This window comes from Aotus nancymaae, unplaced genomic scaffold (genome assembly GCF_030222135.1).
Source record: "Aotus nancymaae isolate 86718 unplaced genomic scaffold, 86718_ANA_hifiasm-v0.15.2.pri h1tg000057l, whole genome shotgun sequence".
Lineage (NCBI taxonomy): Eukaryota > Metazoa > Chordata > Mammalia > Primates > Aotidae > Aotus > Aotus nancymaae.
This window is the reverse complement of record NW_026988471.1, coordinates 10596660-10617548: the sequence shown is the minus strand read 5'-3', so window position 1 is coordinate 10617548 and position 20889 is coordinate 10596660. Positions and strand designations below refer to the sequence as shown.

General features: G+C 41.7%; 1 protein-coding gene across 2 annotated transcripts; it reads left to right on the top strand.

Moving 5' to 3' along the window:
• Nucleotides 1–389: 389 nt before the first annotated feature.
• Nucleotides 390–20614, top strand: E2F6 (E2F transcription factor 6). Of its 2 annotated transcripts, XM_064363856.1 has the most exons (8): nt 467–540; nt 7141–7398; nt 8257–8311; nt 11383–11599; nt 13730–13886; nt 15357–15470; nt 17376–17520; nt 18465–20614. In XM_064363856.1, the coding sequence occupies exons 3-8, from the start codon at nt 8305–8307 to the stop codon at nt 18509–18511; spliced, it is 687 nt and encodes a 228-aa protein (XP_064219926.1). In that variant the 5' UTR covers nt 467–540; nt 7141–7398; nt 8257–8304; the 3' UTR covers nt 18512–20614. The 2 variants fall into 2 exon arrangements, with proteins under 2 accessions (XP_064219925.1, XP_064219926.1); XM_064363855.1 differs by lacking the exon at nt 7141–7398 and having other exon boundaries at nt 390–540.
• The last annotated feature ends 275 nt before the right edge of the window (nt 20615–20889 follow it).

The window sequence follows — 20889 nt, the reverse complement described above, 5'->3', positions numbered from 1 at the left end:
CGTCCCCTTCCTCTAAAATCCAGCTCCACCTCTTCCTTTTCCTTTGCCATCCTCTCCGTGAATACCGCGGTCCGGGTTTTCAGGGCTCCGGCAGCCTGGAGACGATCGCTGTGTGCGAGCGTTCCGGCCGCGGAGGGCATGCGCGGGGGGCGGTACAGTGCGCATGCGGGAAGATGGCGGCCCAGGCGACCTGAGAGGCGCGGATTTCCCTCCTTCTCTCCCGTCTGCGTCCGGAGCTCCCAGGCACGTGAGGCCGTGGCGCGTTTGCCCGCGAGCGGGACGGCCTAGCCGGGCGGCGCCTCGGAGCAGGCCGCAGACCCTTTAAGTGCTGGGCCCTTGGAAATCGGCGCTTGGGGGCGGCGCTCGAGCTGGGCGCGAGAGGGCGGGAGAGCTCTCTGGGTGCGAGGGGAGCGGGACGCCCCGCCGGGCAGCATGAGTCAGCAGTGGCCAGCGAGGAAGTTGCCCAGTCTCCTACTGGACCCGGCGGAGGAGACAGTTCGCCGTCGGTGCCGAGACCCTATCAACGTGGAGGGCCTGCTGGTAAGCGCCAGGACGGGACGGGCGCGGGCGGGGGTCTCCCAGATCCGGCCCCCTCCTCCCCGCGCCGCCGCCAACCCCTCCGGTCGTCGTCTCGGTCGTCTGCTCCCCCGGACCAGGCGCTGCCCGTCACGTGCTGCAAACTGCGCTCTCCAGCCTTTCTGCTTTCAGCACCTGCTCACAGACGTGGTGTCAGTCTTCTGCCCTTTTACATCGGAACTTGACGGCACTGTTGGAGAAAACTGCTCAACTTTGCATTAGAAAGTCCATGCTTTTCTCCTTCTACGGACTCTAGCTGTATCTCTGCAACCTATCGTTTGTCGTTCTCTTCTGCCTCCTCTCCCATCCTTTTACTCTACTGCAGCCGTTTAAAACCTTGTCCACGCTTCGTATTTCCCACGTCACAACTCCCGTTCAGCAAATTATCTCCCCACCTGTTTGACAGAGAAAATGTTTAGGAGATTTGGCTCCCTTTCCTGCCAAAGCTGATTTTTTATACTCTTGTTCTGGATCAGCAGCTTTGTTCTCTGCAGTTCTCGGGGCCCTTAACAAATGCATCCTTTTCCATTTATTTCGTATTTTCTTTTTCTTTCTTTCTTTCTTTTTTTTTTTTTCTCCTTATCCTTTTTCTTTCTTTCTTTCTTTCTGGGTTTTTTTTTCCCCCCCGCGATGGAGTTTTACTCTTGTTGCCCAGGCTGGAGTGCAATGGCGCAATCTCAGCTTACTGCAACCTCCACCTTCCAGGTTCAAGCGATTCTTCTGCCTCAGCCTCCCAAGTAGCTGAGATCATAGACATGCGCCACCACACCCGGCAAAGTTTTGTATTTTTAGTAGGGACAGGGTTTCACCATGTTGGCCAGGCTGGTCTCAAACTCCTGACCTCAGGTGATCCACCCGCCTCGGCCTCCCAAAGTGCTGGGATTACAGGCGTGAGCCACCGCCCCCGGCCTCTCCCCATAGTTTCCATTTCTTTGCTGCTTTCTTCCTATAACTAGTAGTAATCAAACATTTCCCAAGTCATTAATTCTGGTCCCCATGCCAAATAGTTTGTGATCGTTGCCTAATTTCTCGCAGCAGTGTTTTATAATAAAAGATTATTATTCTTGTTTTACGGTGGCCAAAACAGACTTGGAGATGTATGTAATGCTGGCTTGCCTGTGGCTAGATAGTAAGTGGAGAAACTTGGGTTGAACCTCCAAGTTTCTGACTCCAAATGATAAATTCTTCACTACTAAAACTGCATTCTAAATCCATCTCCATCTTAAAAGATCACTCCCTTAATTCCATATTCCCTCCCATCTACTGTCTGTCTTCCCCTTCACAGCTAAACTTGAAAAAGTTATTTACGCTCACTGTTACCACGTGATCGTCCCTTATTACCACCCAACCCACTCCTGGGGACCCCTACCCTAAGCACACTTCTAAGACCTTTCTAACTGACAATTCTGTCATTTCCATCAGCTGTTGGGTTATGGACAATCTTGTCAATTCCATCAGCTGTTGTAGTTTTGACAAAACTCCCTTGAGTTTCCTTGACATTGATACTCCATCTGCTTCTCTGGCCTCTCCTTGTCCTCATCCTCTTCCCATTCCTTCATGTTGATTTTGTTTGTTTGTTTCTCCGGGACAGAGTCTCACTCTGTCACCCTGGCTGGAGCGCAGTGCCATGATTATGGCTTACTGAAGCCTCGATCTCCCAGGCTCAAGTGATCCTCCTGCCTCTACCTCCCAAGTAGCTGGGACCACAGGTACATGCCACCACACCTGGCTGATTTTTAGTTTTTATTTTTAGAGATGGAGGTCTCCCTTCAGGGCCCAGGCTGGTCTTGAATTCCTGAGCTCAAGCAGTCTTTCCACCTCGGCTTCCCAAAGTGCTGGGATTACAGGCATGAGCCACCGCTGCTGGCCATATGTTGATGTTATTCAGGGTTCTCTTCTACCATCTCTATACATTCTTCTTAGGGGAGTTCATTCACTCCTCCCATGACTTCTGTTACTATCTACATTTGATCCTTGGACGACTCAGGGATTGGGGCACCAAATCCCATGAAATTCAAAATCTGAATTAATTTTGACTCCCCCAAACCTTTACTGTATCCTGTAAGCCTTACTGATAACATAAACAGTTAACACTTCTTTTGTATTTACATGTATTAGATACTGTATTCTTATAATAAAGTAGCTAAAGAAAAGAAAATGTTATTAAGAAAATCATAAATAAGAGACAGTCTTCATTGAGGGGAATTAGATCATCATAAAGGTCTTAATCTTGTCATATTGAGTAGGCTGATGAAGAGTAAGAGGAGGAATTGGTTTTACTATCTAAGGGGTGGCAGGGGGTGAAGAAAATTGACATGTAAGTGGACCCACAGAGTTAAAACCTGTGTTATATGAGAGTCAAACTGTATGTTGGTACCATCTGTATTGGTGGTCTTAAAATTTGAGAATTTGATAAAAACTCAGCTGACTGTGGAAAAACCACTTTGCATGTAATATCAGCAGATACAGACATCCCTTGAAATCTTAGACATATACTTCTGGTATTTTCAGTTACCATGTCATAATTCCCAAATCTGTAAATCTCCCTCAGGGTTTTCCAACTGTCTACTAGACTTTCCTACTTAGGTTTCAAACTCATATTAATCCCCCCTCATCTGAGGTTTCACTTTCCTTGATTTCAGTTGATGTGTGGTCTCCCAAAATATTAAAATTTAAATGAAAATTTAAAATAAACAATTCATTAGTATTAAATTGCTTGCCGTTTCAGCAGTGTGATGAGATCTCCAGCTGTCCAGTACTGCCCAGCACCCAGATCTTCCTTTGTCCAGAGTTCCCATGCTGTCTTTGCTCTCTGCCCTTAGTCTCTTAGTAACTGTCTCAGTTCTCAGAACAACTGTCACCGTGCTTGTGTTCAAGTAACCCTTATTTTACTTAGTAATGGCCCCGAAGCACAAGAGTAGTGATGCTGGCAATTCCAGTATGCCTAAGAGAATTGATAAAGGTGTTTCCTTTAAGTGAAAAGATCTAAGTTCTTAGTAAGGAAAGAAAAAAAATATCTTATTCTGAGGTTGCTAAGATCTACAATATAATAAGATATTTTGAGAAAGAGACCACATTCATATAACTTTCATTGTAGTATATTGCTATAATTGTTCTAATTTATTATTAGCTGTTAATCTTTTACTATGCCCAATTTATAAATTGAACATTATCACAGGTATGTATGTATAGGAAAAAAATAGTATACGTAGGGGTTTGGTACTATTTGTGGTTTTAGGTATCCACTGTGGTTTTAGATATACAGGGTGGACTACTGTATATCTAAAATTAAAGTTATTGCTGTATTGATCAGGGTTCTCCAGAGACAGACCAATACTCATACAGATTTGGTACCAGGAATGGTTCTAGGGGAACAGAATTTTAAGGACGAGTTTCCTTAATTGGGGTTTTTAGAATTGGTTCTTTCATCTGATTAGAACCTAAAAATGCCAAGGGCTCTACTTCTCGTAGAGAGAGCAGTGGTAGCCCTTGACTCGAACTGTTTATAGATATGCAAAATAAATGCCTTTGACATTCTAATTCACCACTTATAAGAGGCAAATAATTTAGTGACGCTTTCAGGCATTTTTGGAAAAGCAAGGATTATAATGGCATTGGTTGGTTGCTCCTAGTGTCTTTAGACAACATGACGAAAGAAAAGGATGAGCTTGGGGATTCAGTTTCATGATTGGAGCTCCACATAAGTGACCTAAAAGTTTCTAAGTGTGCCCTGGGTTAAAGTTTTCTATCCTGTAGCCACAGGGCTGAAACTCCTGAAAATGAAACACAAGCCTTCATCGTTCAACTGGCGTATTACAATGAAAGTTGAACTCTCTTAGCCTCTCAGAGCATCTACTGTTAAAGGGAGGGTATTGGTTGGGAAAGAGTAGGATCTCTGCAAGTTTGGATGGGATCATGTGGGAAGATGAGGCTGGACACATTGAGCCCCTAAATTTGGATGAGTCTTGTTTGCCAGAGGGGCAGTAGCATTTCCACCTACAGTGGTATCAGCCTTTCCATCCCTGTCTGGGGGGATTAATTCTGCATTGCCTGTGAAAATAGTAATGGCCTTCTCTGAAACATGACTAGTTCACAGGCAAGACAATGCTGATTCTCATCAGGACCCATCCCCACCACCCCTCTTTGCATCTAGACCTATAACTAGACCCAAGTCCCAGCAGGCCTTTAAAGGTGAGGTCCAAAGTATGACCCTTTCCATTTCTGGTACCAAATCTGTATTAGGTTTCTCTGGAGAGACAGAACCAATAGTATATATATACAATCATGTACCGCATAATGACTCGGTCAGTGGTGGACCACATATATGGAGGTAGTCCTGTGAGATTATGATGGAGCTGAAAAATTTCTGTCACCTAGTGACATTGTAGCCATCATAATGGTCTTAACACCAAACATTACCTTTTCTATGTTTAGATACACAAATACCATTGTGTTAGTTACCGTTGTCTGCGGTATTCAGTCAGTCATATGCTATGCAAGTTTGTAGCCTAGCAGCAATAGGCTATACCGTATAGCCTAGGTGTGTAGTGGGCTGTACCATCTATGTTTGTTTAAACACTCTATGATGTTCACACAACAAAATCACCTAATGATGTTTCTAAGAAGATGCATGACTGCATGTGGAGATACGAGAGGGGATTTATTAGGGAAGTTGACTCATGTTTATGAAAGCTGAGAAGTCCCACGACAGGCTGGCTGCAAGCTGGAAACCCTGGGATGCTGGTTACATGGCTCAGTCCAAGTCCATAGCATGAGAACCTGGGAGGCTGCTAGTGTAACTCCTGGAGTCCAAAAGTCAGGGAATCTGAAGTTGTTGTGCAAGGACAGACTGGAAAGAGGGTCCCAGAGGATCTGGACTTCGAGAAGGGAGAAAATAGCATTGGTTAGAGGTAGAACTTGGTCTGCATATTGAAAAATAAGTAAAACTGGAATGGGTGAGAATGCAATAATTTTGAGAATGGTATATTTCCAAAGACCTCTTGAAGGAATATTGTTCCCCAAAACAGAATTGGTACAGAGAAACATCTGTATACAGCAATGTCTAACCAGCTTGTAGGCAATGCTTAGCATTTTAGTCCCTAAAATTCACATTTTCTTTATTTCTTCTACCTTTGAAGAAGCTCTTCATAGCTACACATAAAAGTATAAGTGTTTAGATAGGTGATTTGGAGCAGCGGTGAAATAGCTTGGAACTTGAAAAAATGTGCAGACTTGCCCCAGAAGCTGCTGGCTCCTAGAGAGCTGTGTACTCTGTCAGGGCACGAGAGCAGCCTGAGTGATTTTCATTTTGTAAGCTTCTGCCTTCTGCATTCATTTTGCAGCTAATATGCAAACAATCTACCTACTTACCATCTTCTATTTATCTGTATATGCTGTCTGCCCCTGAGGGGCGATGGTACTATTGTGATTCTTCCAAGTTAAAGAGATAGTGTTTTTATATTCAAATAGGAAAAAAAAGAAAAGAATGCTGTTGGAGACTGTTTTCCCACATACATCAATACAACCAATATGTAATGGAACTGCGTTAATAGCAAAGAGTAGGGAAAACAAAGCCATCTTTTTTCGTACCCCTAATTGAGGTGTTATCCCTGTACCAGCCTGTGATCCACTGCCTAGATGAGATGGGTAGGGAGGTGTGGAGCAGAGAAGATGCCCCTCTAGAATGCGTAGGTAGTGAGGCAGCCTCTTTGGGAGCCAGTATGTAAGGCCTGGGCCTGCTACTCTGAATTAAGAACAGGAACCTCTGCAGCAAGGCACCTCTGAGCTTATATATAATAATTTAGGATATTTGTTTATGTGTGTTTCAAATCAATGTGATAAGGATGAATTTTTTTTCTTTTCATTCAAGAATCTTGCTACAATAGCTGGCCCATCTCATCCTGTTAGCAAGGGTTAAATGTAAAAATAGCAATGGCAGTTGGTTGCACTTGTCTAATGTCTGACTTTGATAGGACTGCTTCAGAATTTCACTGTTGGATACCATGTTTGCAAGTCACCATTGTCAGCACTGTTTGAGAGAGCTGGCCAGACACAGTCCCTGCTATTCCTAGCAGGTCTGTGTGTTCAGTTCTAACAACTAAGTTAATTTTACAGTGGGATTCTGTCTTGATGGAAGTATTCCATATCAGGTTAATTTGCTGATAGATGCTATCATCTTGTCATAGATGGTAAGGAAATCATTTGTGCCAAGGATATTGTTGATATTAACAAAGAGCTTCTTAACTGCTCACCTTGCCTTCAGGCTTGCTCATTTCCCAGTCCTTTTGCTGTATTGCTGCCATACTTACATTTCTAAACCATTTACTTCATTACGTCCTAGTCTTGTTCAGAAACCTTGGTAATTCTCTACTGGTTATGACATAGAGTCCAAACTCTTCAGCATGAGTTTTATGTGGTGCCAGCATGCCCTCCCAGCTTCAAAATCAAGTCACTTTCACACTGACCACTTAGGTGGGTTCCCAGAAACATGCCGTGCCATATATATCTTCACACCTTTGTTCATTTACAGCACTACAATCCTGTCTGTTTCTTCTTTCCCCACAGTTGTTTATTCAGGCAAATCTGGCTTGCTTGGCAAGGCTGACCTGGAGGCTACCTTCACCATGAATCCTTCTGTGATTTCCTTGTCTGGGTATATCCATAGTACTACTGTTGATTCTCTTCTTAGAGCACCTGTGGAATTCACTTGCCCCAGTTTTGCTTTATGGCCAGTTTTTTCTTGGATAAGAGATTACAGCCTGTCTGAAGGCACATTAACATTGATGTTACTAGGAGTTTCTGTTCATATGCTTTCATTTTAAGGTTTGATTTCATTTTATTTATATTTTATGAAAAACAGTTTCTAAATGTTAGTACCAGTTTATGCAAACTTTCAGAGCCTCTAAATAGCTGGTAAAATGGTGAGCATTGATAATGAAGCTTCTACTAATTTCCTGGTTGTTTCAGGAATTTAAAAGAAACTTTAATGCAAAAGTTTCTAGTTATCCACAGCATGCATTATTTTCCGTTATTAGAAATGCTGCTGTTTTTACATTAATTATAATGGAAATGCATAGCTGCCTGTGAAAGCTTGTGAGCAAATTTTTGGGAACCGCTTATACTTAATCAAGGAGTGAGCATGTGTTGGTTGAGATAGATCTCCTATCTCTGCTGAGTGTTCCCAAGTCAGGGACAGTGTCGTAATGATCTTCATGTTCCTTTTATCCTCAGTACCTGATATATTCAGTAACTATCGTATTCTTTGTGTGGGGGGGGCGGTGGTTTTTTTTTGAGATGGAGTCTTGCTCTGCTTCCCAGGCTGAAGTGTAGTGGCACGATCTCGTCTCACTGCAACCTCCACCTCCCAGAATCAAGCGATTCTCTTGCCTCAGCCTCCCAAGTAGCTGAGATTATAGGTGCCTGCCACCATGCCTGGCTAATTTTTGTATTTTTAGTAGAAACAGGATTTCACCACGTTGGCCAGGCTGGTGTCAAACTTCTGACCTCAGGTGATATACCCGCTTTGGCCTCCTCCCGTAGTGCTGGGATTACAGGCATGAGCCACTGTGCCAGGCCAGTAATTATATTCATATTCCCAGACCTTTATATTGTAGAGAAAATGCTGTTTGTTTGCATTATTGTTTTAAAATCACTAAGTTAAATTTTTTATCTTTTTTTCAGCCATCAAAAATAAGGATTAATTTAGAAGATAACGTACAATATGTGTCCATGAGAAGTAAGTTGATTCCTGAATAGGTTTTAGGTTTTGTCAGTTTGAACTTCATATAATTAAAATGATTTGTTTTAAATATGTGAGTTGATGAGAAACTGAAATGAAATGTGATATTCGTACACTGAAATGTAAAGTTTCAAGTTTTAGTAAAAACTCCTGAGGTAATGAGTCGAATAATGTGCCCAAGTGCCAGTTTCTTCTCCACAGAACAGCCTCTATTTAAGGCTCTTTTCTCAGAATGCCTCCTGGTAGAGAAATTTACTCTTTCTTTCTTGTTCCTTATCTTAGGTTAATGTTTAGGGTGTCTGTTAAAGGAGATAGGGTGTAAGTAGCTCTAGTTCCCTGTCCTTCTGGAGGTCTTTGTGATAGGTTGCCCCACCTCAGTTTCCTAATCTCAGTGGATAGATAGTGCATAGATATGTCAATGTGGATCTTAGAAATACTAACCCTTAATTTTTCCTCAGTGCCTGCCACAGTCTCACCCCTAGCTGGTCACCAAGTTTGCTCAGCTTCACCTTTGATGTGTTTCTTGCGTCTGTCCCGTACCTCCAATTTATAATAATACCTAACATTTATTGAGCTCATATAGTGCCTGGCATTGTCTGAAGCTCTCTGCATGGATTGTCACAACCACCCTTCAAAACATAGGTGTGGATTAGAATTCTTATTTTACAAAGGCCCAGGGAGGTTAAGTGACTTGCTCAGAGTCAGGGTTAAATCTCTTGCCTCTCTGATGCAAGAGCCTGGAGTCTTTACCACTACATTGAATTGCTTCTCCTAGTTCAGGGTCTAACTTCCTCTGTAGCTGAAGTTGCTGGGTCTTCTTAGAAGGCAGTCAGCTTCCAGCCTGCATGCTAGAAAAATCCAGAGGGATTTGTCTAATACAGGAATGGGATTATGATATCATTCAACCTAAGATCTTCAGTGACGCTCTGTTACATATGGAGAAAAACCTGATTCCTCGTATATTTGATTTTAAGAGTTTGTATTAAATCGATAAGTCATTTCATATTAAAAGAAACAAGGCAATAGAGAATGGCTAGAACAGACAAGGCCCTCACAGGCTGCTTCTTGCCTAATGCTGCAGCCTCTTCTTCCAGCATGCCGCCGTCCTCCATGGCTCAAGCTATGCCACCTGTGATTCTCGAAGCACCCCAGGTTCTCTAAGGCTGCTCTGTCTTCTGAGGTGTGGTTTCCTCTCCCTCACGTCAGCCCCTCACCCTCTGTCAGAGTGAGCAAACACCTGCATTCACCCTGCTGTTCCCTGTGCCCAGTGTACTCCCATCAGGAGGCCTTCTCAGTTCCCCACTCCAGTGAAGGTTTTATTTTGTGCCTTCGGGTGACTTTGAATACCTCTCTTAGCACTTACCTTGGGACGTAATAGAGTTCCGTATTAGACTATGGAGTTGCTTTGGTTTGAAGACCTCTGTAGTCCTATTTAGATCCCCTCAGCAACTGTCACGTTTTCGGTGTTTGGTTATGCGCGTTCTTTATAAAATGGCATCACAGAAATAGACTTATCCTGAGCATAATATAAGACCACGCCTTGTTAATAATTAGTATAATTAAATATATGCTTTTTAAAGTTATAATTTCTCATTTGTAATCTTCCTGAGTTTGTTGTAGAATTGTGACCTTCTACTTCCAATTAAAAATCCTTTCAAATTTCCTAATTTACCCGTATTTAATCTTAAGTGTAGGAATGGGCTCCAGAGAGAAGACATTTATATTATGAAATATGTACCTTTGTTTCTGAAGTAACCACCAGTGGTCTTTAAACTAAATGTGACATTGTGGAGGTTCTGAGTAAGGTCATTTCTGGCTGAAGGTAGGATGGACATTTCTTAGAGGCATACTGACTGTGGTGTGCTGTGGAAGTAAAGAAAAGAAAAGTCACATATTCCACACCAGAATGACAACAAAGTTATTTTAGATTATTTCTTCTGCAAACCAAGCCATAAGAACTTTTTCTTAGTATCAAATGTAGCAGATTGGAAAAGATGACAAGATACTTAGTTCTGGCAAGGGCATGAGATGAGGCCCATGTATACTGCATAAAATGGGTAGAACCCACCACCTGAATAGCAGTTTAGCAGTACATATCAAAATTCCTTAAAAATGTCCAGCTAAGGGGACATACCATAATTTAACCACAAAAAGATTCATTGAAGTTTTAAGCAAAACAGTAAAGTTGAAGACAGCCTGAATTTCTGATACTGGGATAAATAGCAAATACTGCGTACAGTTAAGTATGCAGCCATTAAGAAAAATGTTGAAATACATTTGTTGACACGTCAGGATGTTCACAATATTGTGTTAAAAGAACATGTCACAAAATTGCATGGTCCTATTTTTGTTTTTAAAAACTATGTATATGATTGACGCACAAGTGTGAGTGTATTAGAGGGGCGTGTGTGTGTGTGTATGAAAACCCTGAATCATCGTAGTGAGTGAGGGAATTAAAGGAATAATTTTTGTTTCATTTGTCTATCTGTTAATGTAGGGTAGTGAATATTTTTAAAAATAGAGATACCACTTTTGATCAAGGTATGTTTTCGTTGTCTTAATCGAAGACTAGTTTGGGCTCTTTCAAAACATTCATCAGACAACTTAAACTATGACATGGATAGAGTCATTAAAAGGGGGAAAAAAGCCAGTTCTCTGCCTTTGCTTTGTAAAGAATTCCTTAACTTGAAGACCAAATGAGAAATTTAATTTTAAAAATCATGTCTAATTCTACTCCTGAGAGTGGTATGGATGCAAATGTAAACTCACTGCTTTGTCTGAGAAGATGCAGTAGACTTGTAAAAATCCACATGTTAAGTGGACACTGGTTGCAGATTTCAGATACTCCTTTATTTAAATCGAAAGCCTTTGTTTAGACTCGGAATAGGCCAATGAATTTTTTTATCCAATTTGAGAAATGTATTTCATAGAAATCAGTTCTGATTTGGTCAATGTGTGGGAATTTTTGTAGATGTTTGCTATCTGATCAAGAGTAAATAGATGATTTTTTTAAATGAGTTGAGGAATGTTGTTTAAAATTTTACAAATATGTTTATCTTGTTTCCCAGAAGCCCTAAAAGTGAAGAGACCTCGTTTTGATGTATCACTGGTTTATTTAACTCGAAAGTTTATGGACCTTGTCAGATCCGCTCCGGGGGGTATTCTTGACTTAAACAAGGTTGCAACAAAACTGGGAGTCCGGAAGCGGAGGGTGTATGACATCACCAATGTCTTAGACGGCATCGAACTCGTTGAAAAAAAATCCAAGAATCATATTCGGTGGATGTGAGTTGCTTTCAGACTTTTCATGGCTTTTTTCCCCTCTCATCAAGTGACAATTCCATGTTTAAAACAAACTTCATAGTAGCGGTGTTTTGACAACATAAAACAAAGGAACGACTTCTTGATAGAAGAGGATTCTAAAATTTTCTTGCATCATCCTACAGAGTACATAAATTTTTTAAGAAGTATTTCCTCAGTTTCAATTGATGATTGATATTGGGAAAATCTGTTAAGGTTGTAAAACAGATTTCACACGTAAGTGTGCTAAACATCTAGCGGCCTCCTGCCTCTGGAGTTGTGATTCAGTAGTTCTGAGGGAAAGTAGGAAAGTACATTCCGAACAGGTAGCTCAGGTGGTTATGACATAGTGTGGTATTTGAAACACTGCCCTGATTATTTAAAAAAAAAAAAAGAATTCAGGCCAGGCACAGTGACTCACACCTGTAATCCCAGCACTTTGGGAGGCCGAGGCAGGCAGATCATGAGGTCAGGAGGTTGAGGTCAAGAGATCAAGGTCAACTGACCAACATAATGAAACTCTGTCTCTACTAAAAATACAAAAATTAGCTGAACGTCGTGGTGCACACCTTAGTCCCACCTACTTGGGAGGCTGAGGCAGGAGAATCACTTGAACCCGGGAGGCATAGGTTGCAGTGAGCCGAGATCATGCCACTGTACTCCAGCCTGGATGACAGAGCAAGATTCCATCTCAAAAAAAAAAAAAAGAAAAAAAAATCAGACAGTGTCTAAAAGGAAGTTGCTAAAGACTTGACATGATTAGAAGGGATCCCAGGGAAAGAGGAGCTTAAGACATTGATGTTGAGAATGGTATTTGTGTGTGCACACACATAAGAAAAAAGCTCTTAGACCTAGAATAGACAAGTATTTTGGGACAGAGAGAAATAGTTGCAGCAAGTAAGTACATGGTGACCTCTTAGGCAAATTAAAACCTGCCAGCAAAGATCCTAAAACGACCCTAAATAACTAACTTAGTATTTAGAGGAAAGGGATTCATAAAAGAGGTTATTTTTTCAATAGTACAGAAGTGCAGGTTGAATTCTAATTTGAGCATGCTTACTAAATAACAGTAAAAAACACCTTAAGAGTTTAAATCAACTTGCATTGTGAATCACTAATTAGAATCAGATTGGAAAACTACCAAGCAAAAGGTAAAAGATAAAGGCAAGGACCTTTCTCCTTTAAGGTCCTCAAATTTATTTTCCATTAAAATTGAAAGAAAAAAATGAAAATAACTATTGCCTGATCATATCAATTTGGAGTAGACACTGATAACTAAAGAGAATATGTATGTCTTTTTCTTTTTTCTTTTGAGACAGAGTCTTGTTCTGTCACCCAGGCAGGGGTACGGTGTCTTGATCTCGGCTCACTACAACCTCTGCCTCCTGGGTTCAAGTGATTCTCCCACCTCAGTCTCCCCAGTAGCTGGGATTACAGATGTGCACCACCATGCCCAGCTAATTTTTATATTTTCAGTAGAGACGGGGTTTCACCATGTTGGCCAGGCTGGTGTCAAACTCCTGACCTCAGGTGATCTGCCTGACTCAGCCTCCCAAACTGCTAGGATTACAGGTGTGAGCCACCAAGCCTGGCCAGAAAATACGTCTTTTTTATAATGATGAATATAACCATTATATTCAGATAGAATGCATACACTAGGGAAAAATACAGACTCATCACTTGTTAGCAGAGGAACCATCATTTAGTCAACACATTTTTTTCATATGTAGGAATTCAAGTACTGTAAGGTTGCAACTAACTTATCAGAAGCTATGTTGTAAGTAGTAGGACTGAGGCTTAAGCTGGATATTATTGACTCTTAGTTCAGTACTCTTTTTGCTTCCTTAGGCTGTCTCTGCTATTATTAATTTCTGTTAGAATGTAATGTATTTTTTTTTTTTTTTTGCAAAAGACTGTAAGGTGAACTATAAATAATTTATGTACAGGAGGAATAATGGCTGTCTAGAACAAAGACGGCAGAAGTTAAAAGTCCCTACTTTCTGTTGTTGTGGAAAACACCTATGGTAAACATTTGAGGTTCCAGTAACCTAACATCAAATTCCTTTGTTATCTCCTAGTTGGTATCGATGGTGATTTTTTTTTTTTCTTTTAAAGAGGATCTGATCTTAATAATTTTGGAGCAGTTCCTCAACAAAAGAAGCTACAGGAGGAACTTTCTGACTTATCAGCAATGGAAGATGCTTTGGATGAGTTAATTAAGGATTGTGCTCAGCAGCTGTTTGAGTTAACAGATGACAAAGAAAATGAAAGATATCCTTTAAGTCTATACGTTTTTAAAATTTCTGCTTCCAGAGCAGATTACTTAGGTAGTAGAGTCAGCTTGGGGACTTAATTTATATATTTAAAATATAAAATCAGACCATTGAAAGCTAAAGTAATACAAAATTAGCCGGGCGTGGTGGTACGTGCCTGGAATCCCAGCTACTTGGGAAGCTGAGGCAGGAGAATTGCTTGAACCTGGGGGGTGGAGATTGCGGTGAGCCAACATTGCGCCATTGCAAGAACGAAACTCCATCTCAACAAAAAAAAAGTTTAAGTAAGTACAAGTTGGAGTGTAGCCTCAAACGTACACAGCCTGCACAGTAGGTTGTTTAACTTCTGCGTGGCGTTTGTTAGATTACATGCTGGATGATGCCCTCTGGTATAGTACCGAACCAAGGTTGGTGCTGCCACTTAAGACAGTGGAGCATTCGTTTTTATAGTCTGAATACTATCAAGATGATACATTTTTGTTGGCTGTTGTGAAATTCATGTTTTTCCTAGAAATTTGTGAACAGAAGTTGATTTCTGAAACAGAGTGAGTTGCCATTGAAGTGGTGCTTAAACTGCCATTCGTGTCCACAGAAGCATGTTGTTGCTTAATAGCAGTTTTCCTTTGAAACTCAAGTGTCTCTGGGAGCTGGGGAGTGGGCTGGGGGAGCCTTGTCTTTGGTATGACCTCCTGGGTGTCTTAGACCTGCATGCTGTGCTGTTCCTGTGGCCCCCTTTGTGAGAGGGTCACTGATTCTGAGATACTCCATCCCTCAGATTTATTTAAAACTCTCTGTAGCAGTCAAAAACCTCTATTCCTACAGTACAGTTACTGGAAGGAAAAGAAAAAATAAGCACCAACATTACTGCAGCCAATTGGGGAAAAAAAGTGCTAGGGAAACCCAATAAATTTGAGGTAAAAATTTGAGGCCATACAGTGAAACAAGACGAAAAAGACTCAGATAGTGAGATGGAAAATAATTTTGGATGAAGTAATATCATACATAATAGTCTTGAGAAACAATCTCTAAGTTGTTTACACCTTTTTATGGATTTTTTTCCATCTTTCTTTTTAGGGGATGAGTCCTGAATATTTTTTCTCAAAGTTAGAGTAAGATCTAGCTTACTGTAACTGAAAAGGGAATAGGATGAAAATTTGAATTCCTTCATGAGCTATATTTGTGTTAGGAACTCAGACTTTATTAACATTTTTCTCTAGAAATTGTCATCATCATAATAGTACAGCTTAAACTCTTTAGGTTGAGTTATAAATATTGTAAAACACTACAAAATCTATATGAATAATAAAAATGATCAATGAATTTTTTTTACTGCTTTCCTTAATTGTGAACTTGTATCTCATAAAAACTAAAGACATTCTAACATTACCCTTGTGTTATTGAGTTACTAGAGATAAATTATCTCCCCAATAAATAGCATTCTGTGTAGAGATCCTTGACTGAGTTTTACACTAGCATATGTGACGTATCAAGACATTCATAGCATTCAGGCCTTCCATGAACAGATCGTCATTGCAGTTAAAGCTCCAGCAGAAACCAGATTGGATGTTCCGGCTCCCAGAGAAGTAGGTAACCCTGCATTTTTAAAAAGATTAAGGTCAGGCGCCATGGCTCATGCCTGTAATCTTGGCACTTGGGAGTCCAAGGCAGGCGGATCATGAGTTCTGGAGATTGAGACCATCCTGGCTAACACAGTGAAACCCCGTGTCTACTAAAAATATAAAAAATTAGCCGGGCATGGTGGTAGGCGCCTGTAATCCCAGCTACTCGGGAGGCTGAGGTGGGAGAGTTGCTTGAACCCGGGAGGCGGAGGTTGCTTCCGAGCCGTTGCGTGCATGTGCACTATATACCTCATACCGACACTACTCAAGGCACTGCACACCCTTTAACTTGTTTCAACTGACACAACAAATCAAGTAGTCGTTGTTCTCATCTTAAAGATGAGGAACCGAAAGCTCACAAAAATGCGTTATCTTTGTCAGGATCACCAGAATTCAAACCTGGTTAAGGTGGCTTCATAGTTGCTTCTTAGAAGAATCACCAAGAATTGGCCCGTCTTAAAGTTCCAAAAGTAAGGTGTGGTCTCAGCCAAGGCACTGGGGACTTTTGGCTTTTTCCCTGTGCTATGAGCTGCTTCAGACTGTAATTGCTGAATCTGGCTGAGCCTTTGATCATGCCTGAGGCTTCTCTTAGCGTCTCATTTCAAGTCTGTGCACATGGGCCCAATTGACCAGAGCCTGACCATGAAGATCTGGGGACCTAGTGTGGTGGTTGGCAAACTGGCCTTCAGGTCAGATCTGGCCTGCTCCTTGTTCTTAGAAATAATTTTATCAGGACACAGCCACATGCCCGTTTGTTTGCATATTGTCTCTGGCTGCTTTTATACTGTAGTGGCAGAGTTAAGGGGTTGTGACAGGGATAGTATGACTTGCAAAGCCAAAAATATTTACTGGCTCACCCTTTACAGAAGTTTGACAACACCTAATTTAGTGGAATGTGAAGTCCTCAGCTGGCTTCCAGTTGAGAGTAACATTAGTTCCTTTTATTGTTTAGAAATATCTATTAAATTGTACAGGATTTATCATTCAAACCATATGTGACCTGGCACTCTAGAAGCTGAGCACAGATGTTCTCTAGCCCACTTGTTGGGTAGCAGGAAGTCATAGCAAGGACAAGTGAGGCTCTGAGACCGTCTGAGAGGCTGCATCTCCCCATCCCCATACTTCCCTGGTATGAGATCACAGTAAGGTGTAGAGCAGGAGGGAGCAGTGGTGTCTGTGTGTCTAGCCCAGGCCTAACTGCACTAAACAGGAGGAAACAGACTTTGTTACAGTTAAACCAGCTCCCAATTAAAGCAATCATTTATAACCGGAGCTGTTCCTTAAGAATTTAGCATAATTCCCAGTAGAAGCACTCAAATTGCCTGCTGTCTTATGGAAAAAGTATTTTGATTAATCCTGAGGAAATCTGAAATCAAAGGATGTGAAAATCATAATGAGTTAATAACAGTCCTTTATAAATAATCTTAACTATCTTTTTGATGTTTTACTTGAAGTATATTTTGATATTTTCCTGTTCTTTCAACTGGACAAAAGAATGGCCCTTCCAGTTATCTCAAGACCTGTTCATTGGTCTGGAAATATAAGCACTTATTTATCCTGTGAGACTAGGGTATTCTAGAGTTCTTTGTCATCAAAACACTGATTTTTGGCTCAAGTACGGCCTCCTTGAAGGGGTCAGGTCCTGAGTAGAAAAAGACAGGCCCTTGAGTACGGAGGTATTCTCATGATGGCTCTGAAACCATTACCACAGGATCAAGTATAGCTGTTTTCAGCCTGTGAATTGGCCATTGCTTTCATGTGACACAGCTAAGATGATTTTCTCAAATGTGTCTTGAGATTTTTGCAGTTCTAATGAGTGAAAAAATATGATTTATTATTAATCTTGACGGTTCCTGTGTCCTTTGCTAGGACTCTATCACAGTGCACATAAGGAGCACCAAAGGACCTATCGATGTCTATTTGTGTGAAGTGGAGCAGGCTCAGACAGGTAACAAAAGGGCTGAAGGTGTCGGGACTTCATCTGAGAGCACACATCCAGAACGCCCTGAGGAGGGTAAATATACCAATTTTGTGATTAGGGAACTTTAAGAGTACAACAGTATTTTCAATAAGCTGTCAGTATTTTGATAAGCAGTGGAAACTTAGAACTATGTTTGGTCCCATGGTGATACCAACTTTTAGTGGTCTCTGAATAGGGCAGGCTTTCAGTCATAAAGCAGCTCCACTCAGCCAAAGAGCCTCTCCATGACCTGGCTGGGAGACTTCCCCTCCTGCACATCTTGGAGAAGGGAAGGGGCTAGACCTGCTTGACCCAGGCAGCTGAACACTCACTCAACTCAGCCAACAGCCCACTCCGTAAGAGTTAATCCTGTCACACATTTCTAAGGATGTCATCTCTGGACCCACCTGGCCAGAGCAGCAACTCCGTCTGACCTGGGACCCCAGCTTGCAGCGCTGCCCAACAGCAGATCCCAAATAGTGGAATTGCCTGAGCAGGGAGTACATCTTGTGACGGCCTGGGCAGAAGCCATTACAGTACTCAGCCAGCATCTGAACAAAGACCCAGCCAACTGGAGAACTCAACAAGCGCTGCAGGCCAGGGTGGTTGTCATCCACAGGCTGGACCCATAGGAAGCTCTTTCACTGACAGAAAATACCTGTAGTGACCAGAAGATGGGGCTGTTGCCCACACGCAGACCACAGTGCAAAGACTAAAGAATTAGAAAGACTGGGGGAATCATGATGCCTCCAAAAGAAACTAATAAAGTGCTAATAAGGGAAGGCTTCCTCCATTCTCTGACAGGTGCTTTGAGGCACAAGTTCGAGCTACAGTTTATTCTTGAGCGACTGAAAAAATTAGCTTTGTGCCATTAACTGAGTCTACGTGTTCTTGACCAGGCATCTTCAGGGTTTTAAGTAGTCGGATTGTGTTTTCTTTTACATACTTGCCTATCAAACCTTCACCTAAGTGAGTTTCTCTCTTGTGTTCTTTTTCAGAAGAAAATCCTCAGCAAAGTGAAGAGTTGCTTGAAGTAAGCAACTGATGGCATTTGAGAATTTCTGTATTACCGAGTTTTTTGGGAGCATTTTTGTGGAGAATTATGTATCAACTTTGATTCTCAGAGCAATAAATTATCCGTGAAGTGCTCTCTGCCCTCGTCTCAGTAGCCGCATCATGGCCGGTAGTGTCTTTGAGGACCTCACTACTTAGATGGCTGAGGAATTGTGGTTTCCACATTTGAAAACAACTCATTTTATAATTATTCACTGCTTTTTGTCAGTGAAATAGACATCTTGCCTCCTGAAATAGCTTCATCACAGAGTATCATGAAAACAGACGGTCAGGCTGAAATGGACCGTTCTTTGTGGACTCTATTCTTCCCTTCAGGGATTATGTCATATATCATGAAAGAAATTGCCTTACACTGGTTCATATTTGCAGTTACTGTTGTACATTAGATAGATGTGTACACAAATTTAAATGTGATGTCTTTGTATATATCTGTATAATGTTTAGATTACTTAGAAATATGTCTGAGTGACACTTTTCACCCTTGTACAGCCAAAATAATGTATATATGGAAAGTGACAGACAAATTCTCTAATTTCTTTGGTATCTATAACTTATTAGAATCCTCTGGATGAGGGTTAAGAGTTTTTCCAAACTTCTACATGTAGAAGTATCATAAATGTGCTACACATTTATGTTTGTGGATGTAATTAAAGTACTTTAATATGGTTCCCAATGCCGAAATTGGAGTCGGATACTTCTTGGTTTCAGACTATCTACCTGCTTGCTGTGTCCCAGCAGGCTGCTGGCGTGCCCAGTGGCTTTGGGGGCAGGGAGAGAAATGCCATCAGGTGACAGCTGAATTCATTGTGAAACGTGAATTCAGTCGTGGTGAAAATTGGAAACTTTTAAGGTTTTTGCAAGCAGCTTTTATAATGTTTGCGTATGCAGCCTTGCTCCTCAGTCAAAGGGGTTTTACTTACGACAAGTCGTACCTTGCCCTCTCTCCAGCTCCACTCCCACGTTTTCACGTACCTAGCTATTTCTACCTCATTGGGTAAGTCATTTACCACTCTGTGCCTCAGTTTACTCTGTAGTTTACCATTAGACTGTGAGCTCCTTGAGGGACTTTGTCGTAATCACTGTTATATCCCAGTGCCTCGCACCGTGCCTGGCCCTTAAGAAGTGCTCAGTAAATGTTTGAACAAATAAGTGAGTGGAGTGAGTGAATTGTAAAATCAGACTAATAATATCTGTTTTGTCTGTCATACAAGATTCCTGTATCTTTTGAATTCAGATTTTAAACCTTGCTTTTAAAGAAATATTTGAAGCAACTTCAAATTCAGACTGTGTTTAAAAAGATTGAAAATCGGGATCCAAAAAGTATTAACAAATAATGCTGAGTGTTTAGGATCCACACACCTCTGAGCTCTGGTGGCTTTTGCCAGTCCTGTCCCTCTGCTGAGCACCAGCCCTTCCTGCAGCAGTGCACTTCCTGCTGGCGTGTTTCTGTGCACCTGGGGACGCACTGTACTCCCCCAGTGGTGAGCCTCGGTGCTTTTCCTCCTTCTGTTTTGTTATTTGAAATTAGCCAAAGAAAAGCTGCAGGGGGCACTGCTGTTCAGAAGCGGACTGCTTGGCTGTACGGTTTGTCAGAATAGGGAATACAGGAGGAAGGGGAAGCCTAGGGTAAAACTTAGGTTTGGGATGAGCTTGATGAAAGCAGTAGTTTCTGCAGGTCACTGTGCGTCTGTAGTTCAGGTGCTCATGGAAAGGTCTGAGCTGTAGCTTAGGTTGGGCAGATATCAATTGAGATGTGATAGTTTAAACTGGTGAGAAGGAGAGGTTATCTAAAGAGTAAAGCAGGCCCAAGGGCATCTATATTTAAGGAGAAATACAGGAAGTCTCCTAAGAAGAAATAATGGAGTGGGTGGGGAGGGAGAAGGCAGTGTCCCAAAAACCAACAAAGGTCTTACCAAAGGTGATAGCATCCTTTCTGAGCAGCAGTTCCTTACTTGTGAAATGTGACAAATGTTCTTTACAAATTGTTCTGAAAGTAAAGTGAGATCATGTAAACGAAAATCCTCTGTAAATTACAGGTGTGTGTTATAAATGAAGTATCTCTCGAGTCACTCCATCTTCTGGTGTTTGGTCTCTGATTTTTAAAACGGATAAAATAAGCATTCCATGAACTCGTTTCTGGGCCCTTCTCACTAATTCATCCAACCTCACTATCCCAACTCCGTGTGCACCGCTTCTTCCTTCAGAAACCTTGAGTGTTTTCTTCAGGCTGAAGTGCAGACTGTGGATATAGAAGGGCCCCAGCCTCACTCTCTAGTCCTGCCATGGTACTTGCCTCGCAGGGCTTTTCCCCAATCAAATCGGTCTCATCACTGCCTAAAGCACACAGTG

What these genes read in the sequence shown, in the direction of transcription:
- E2F6 (XM_064363855.1), top strand. Translation starts at nt 433, where the DNA reads ATGAGTCAGCAGTGGCCAGCGAGGAAGTTGCCCAGTCTCCTACTGGAC. An exon ending in ACAATATGTGTCCATGAGAA is followed by an intron (nt 8,312 to 11,382) that starts GTAAGTTGATTC and finishes CTTGTTTCCCAG; the next exon opens with AAGCCCTAAAAGTGAAGAGA. An exon ending in TCCAGAACGCCCTGAGGAGG is followed by an intron (nt 17,521 to 18,464) that starts GTAAATATACCA and finishes GTTCTTTTTCAG; the next exon opens with AAGAAAATCCTCAGCAAAGT.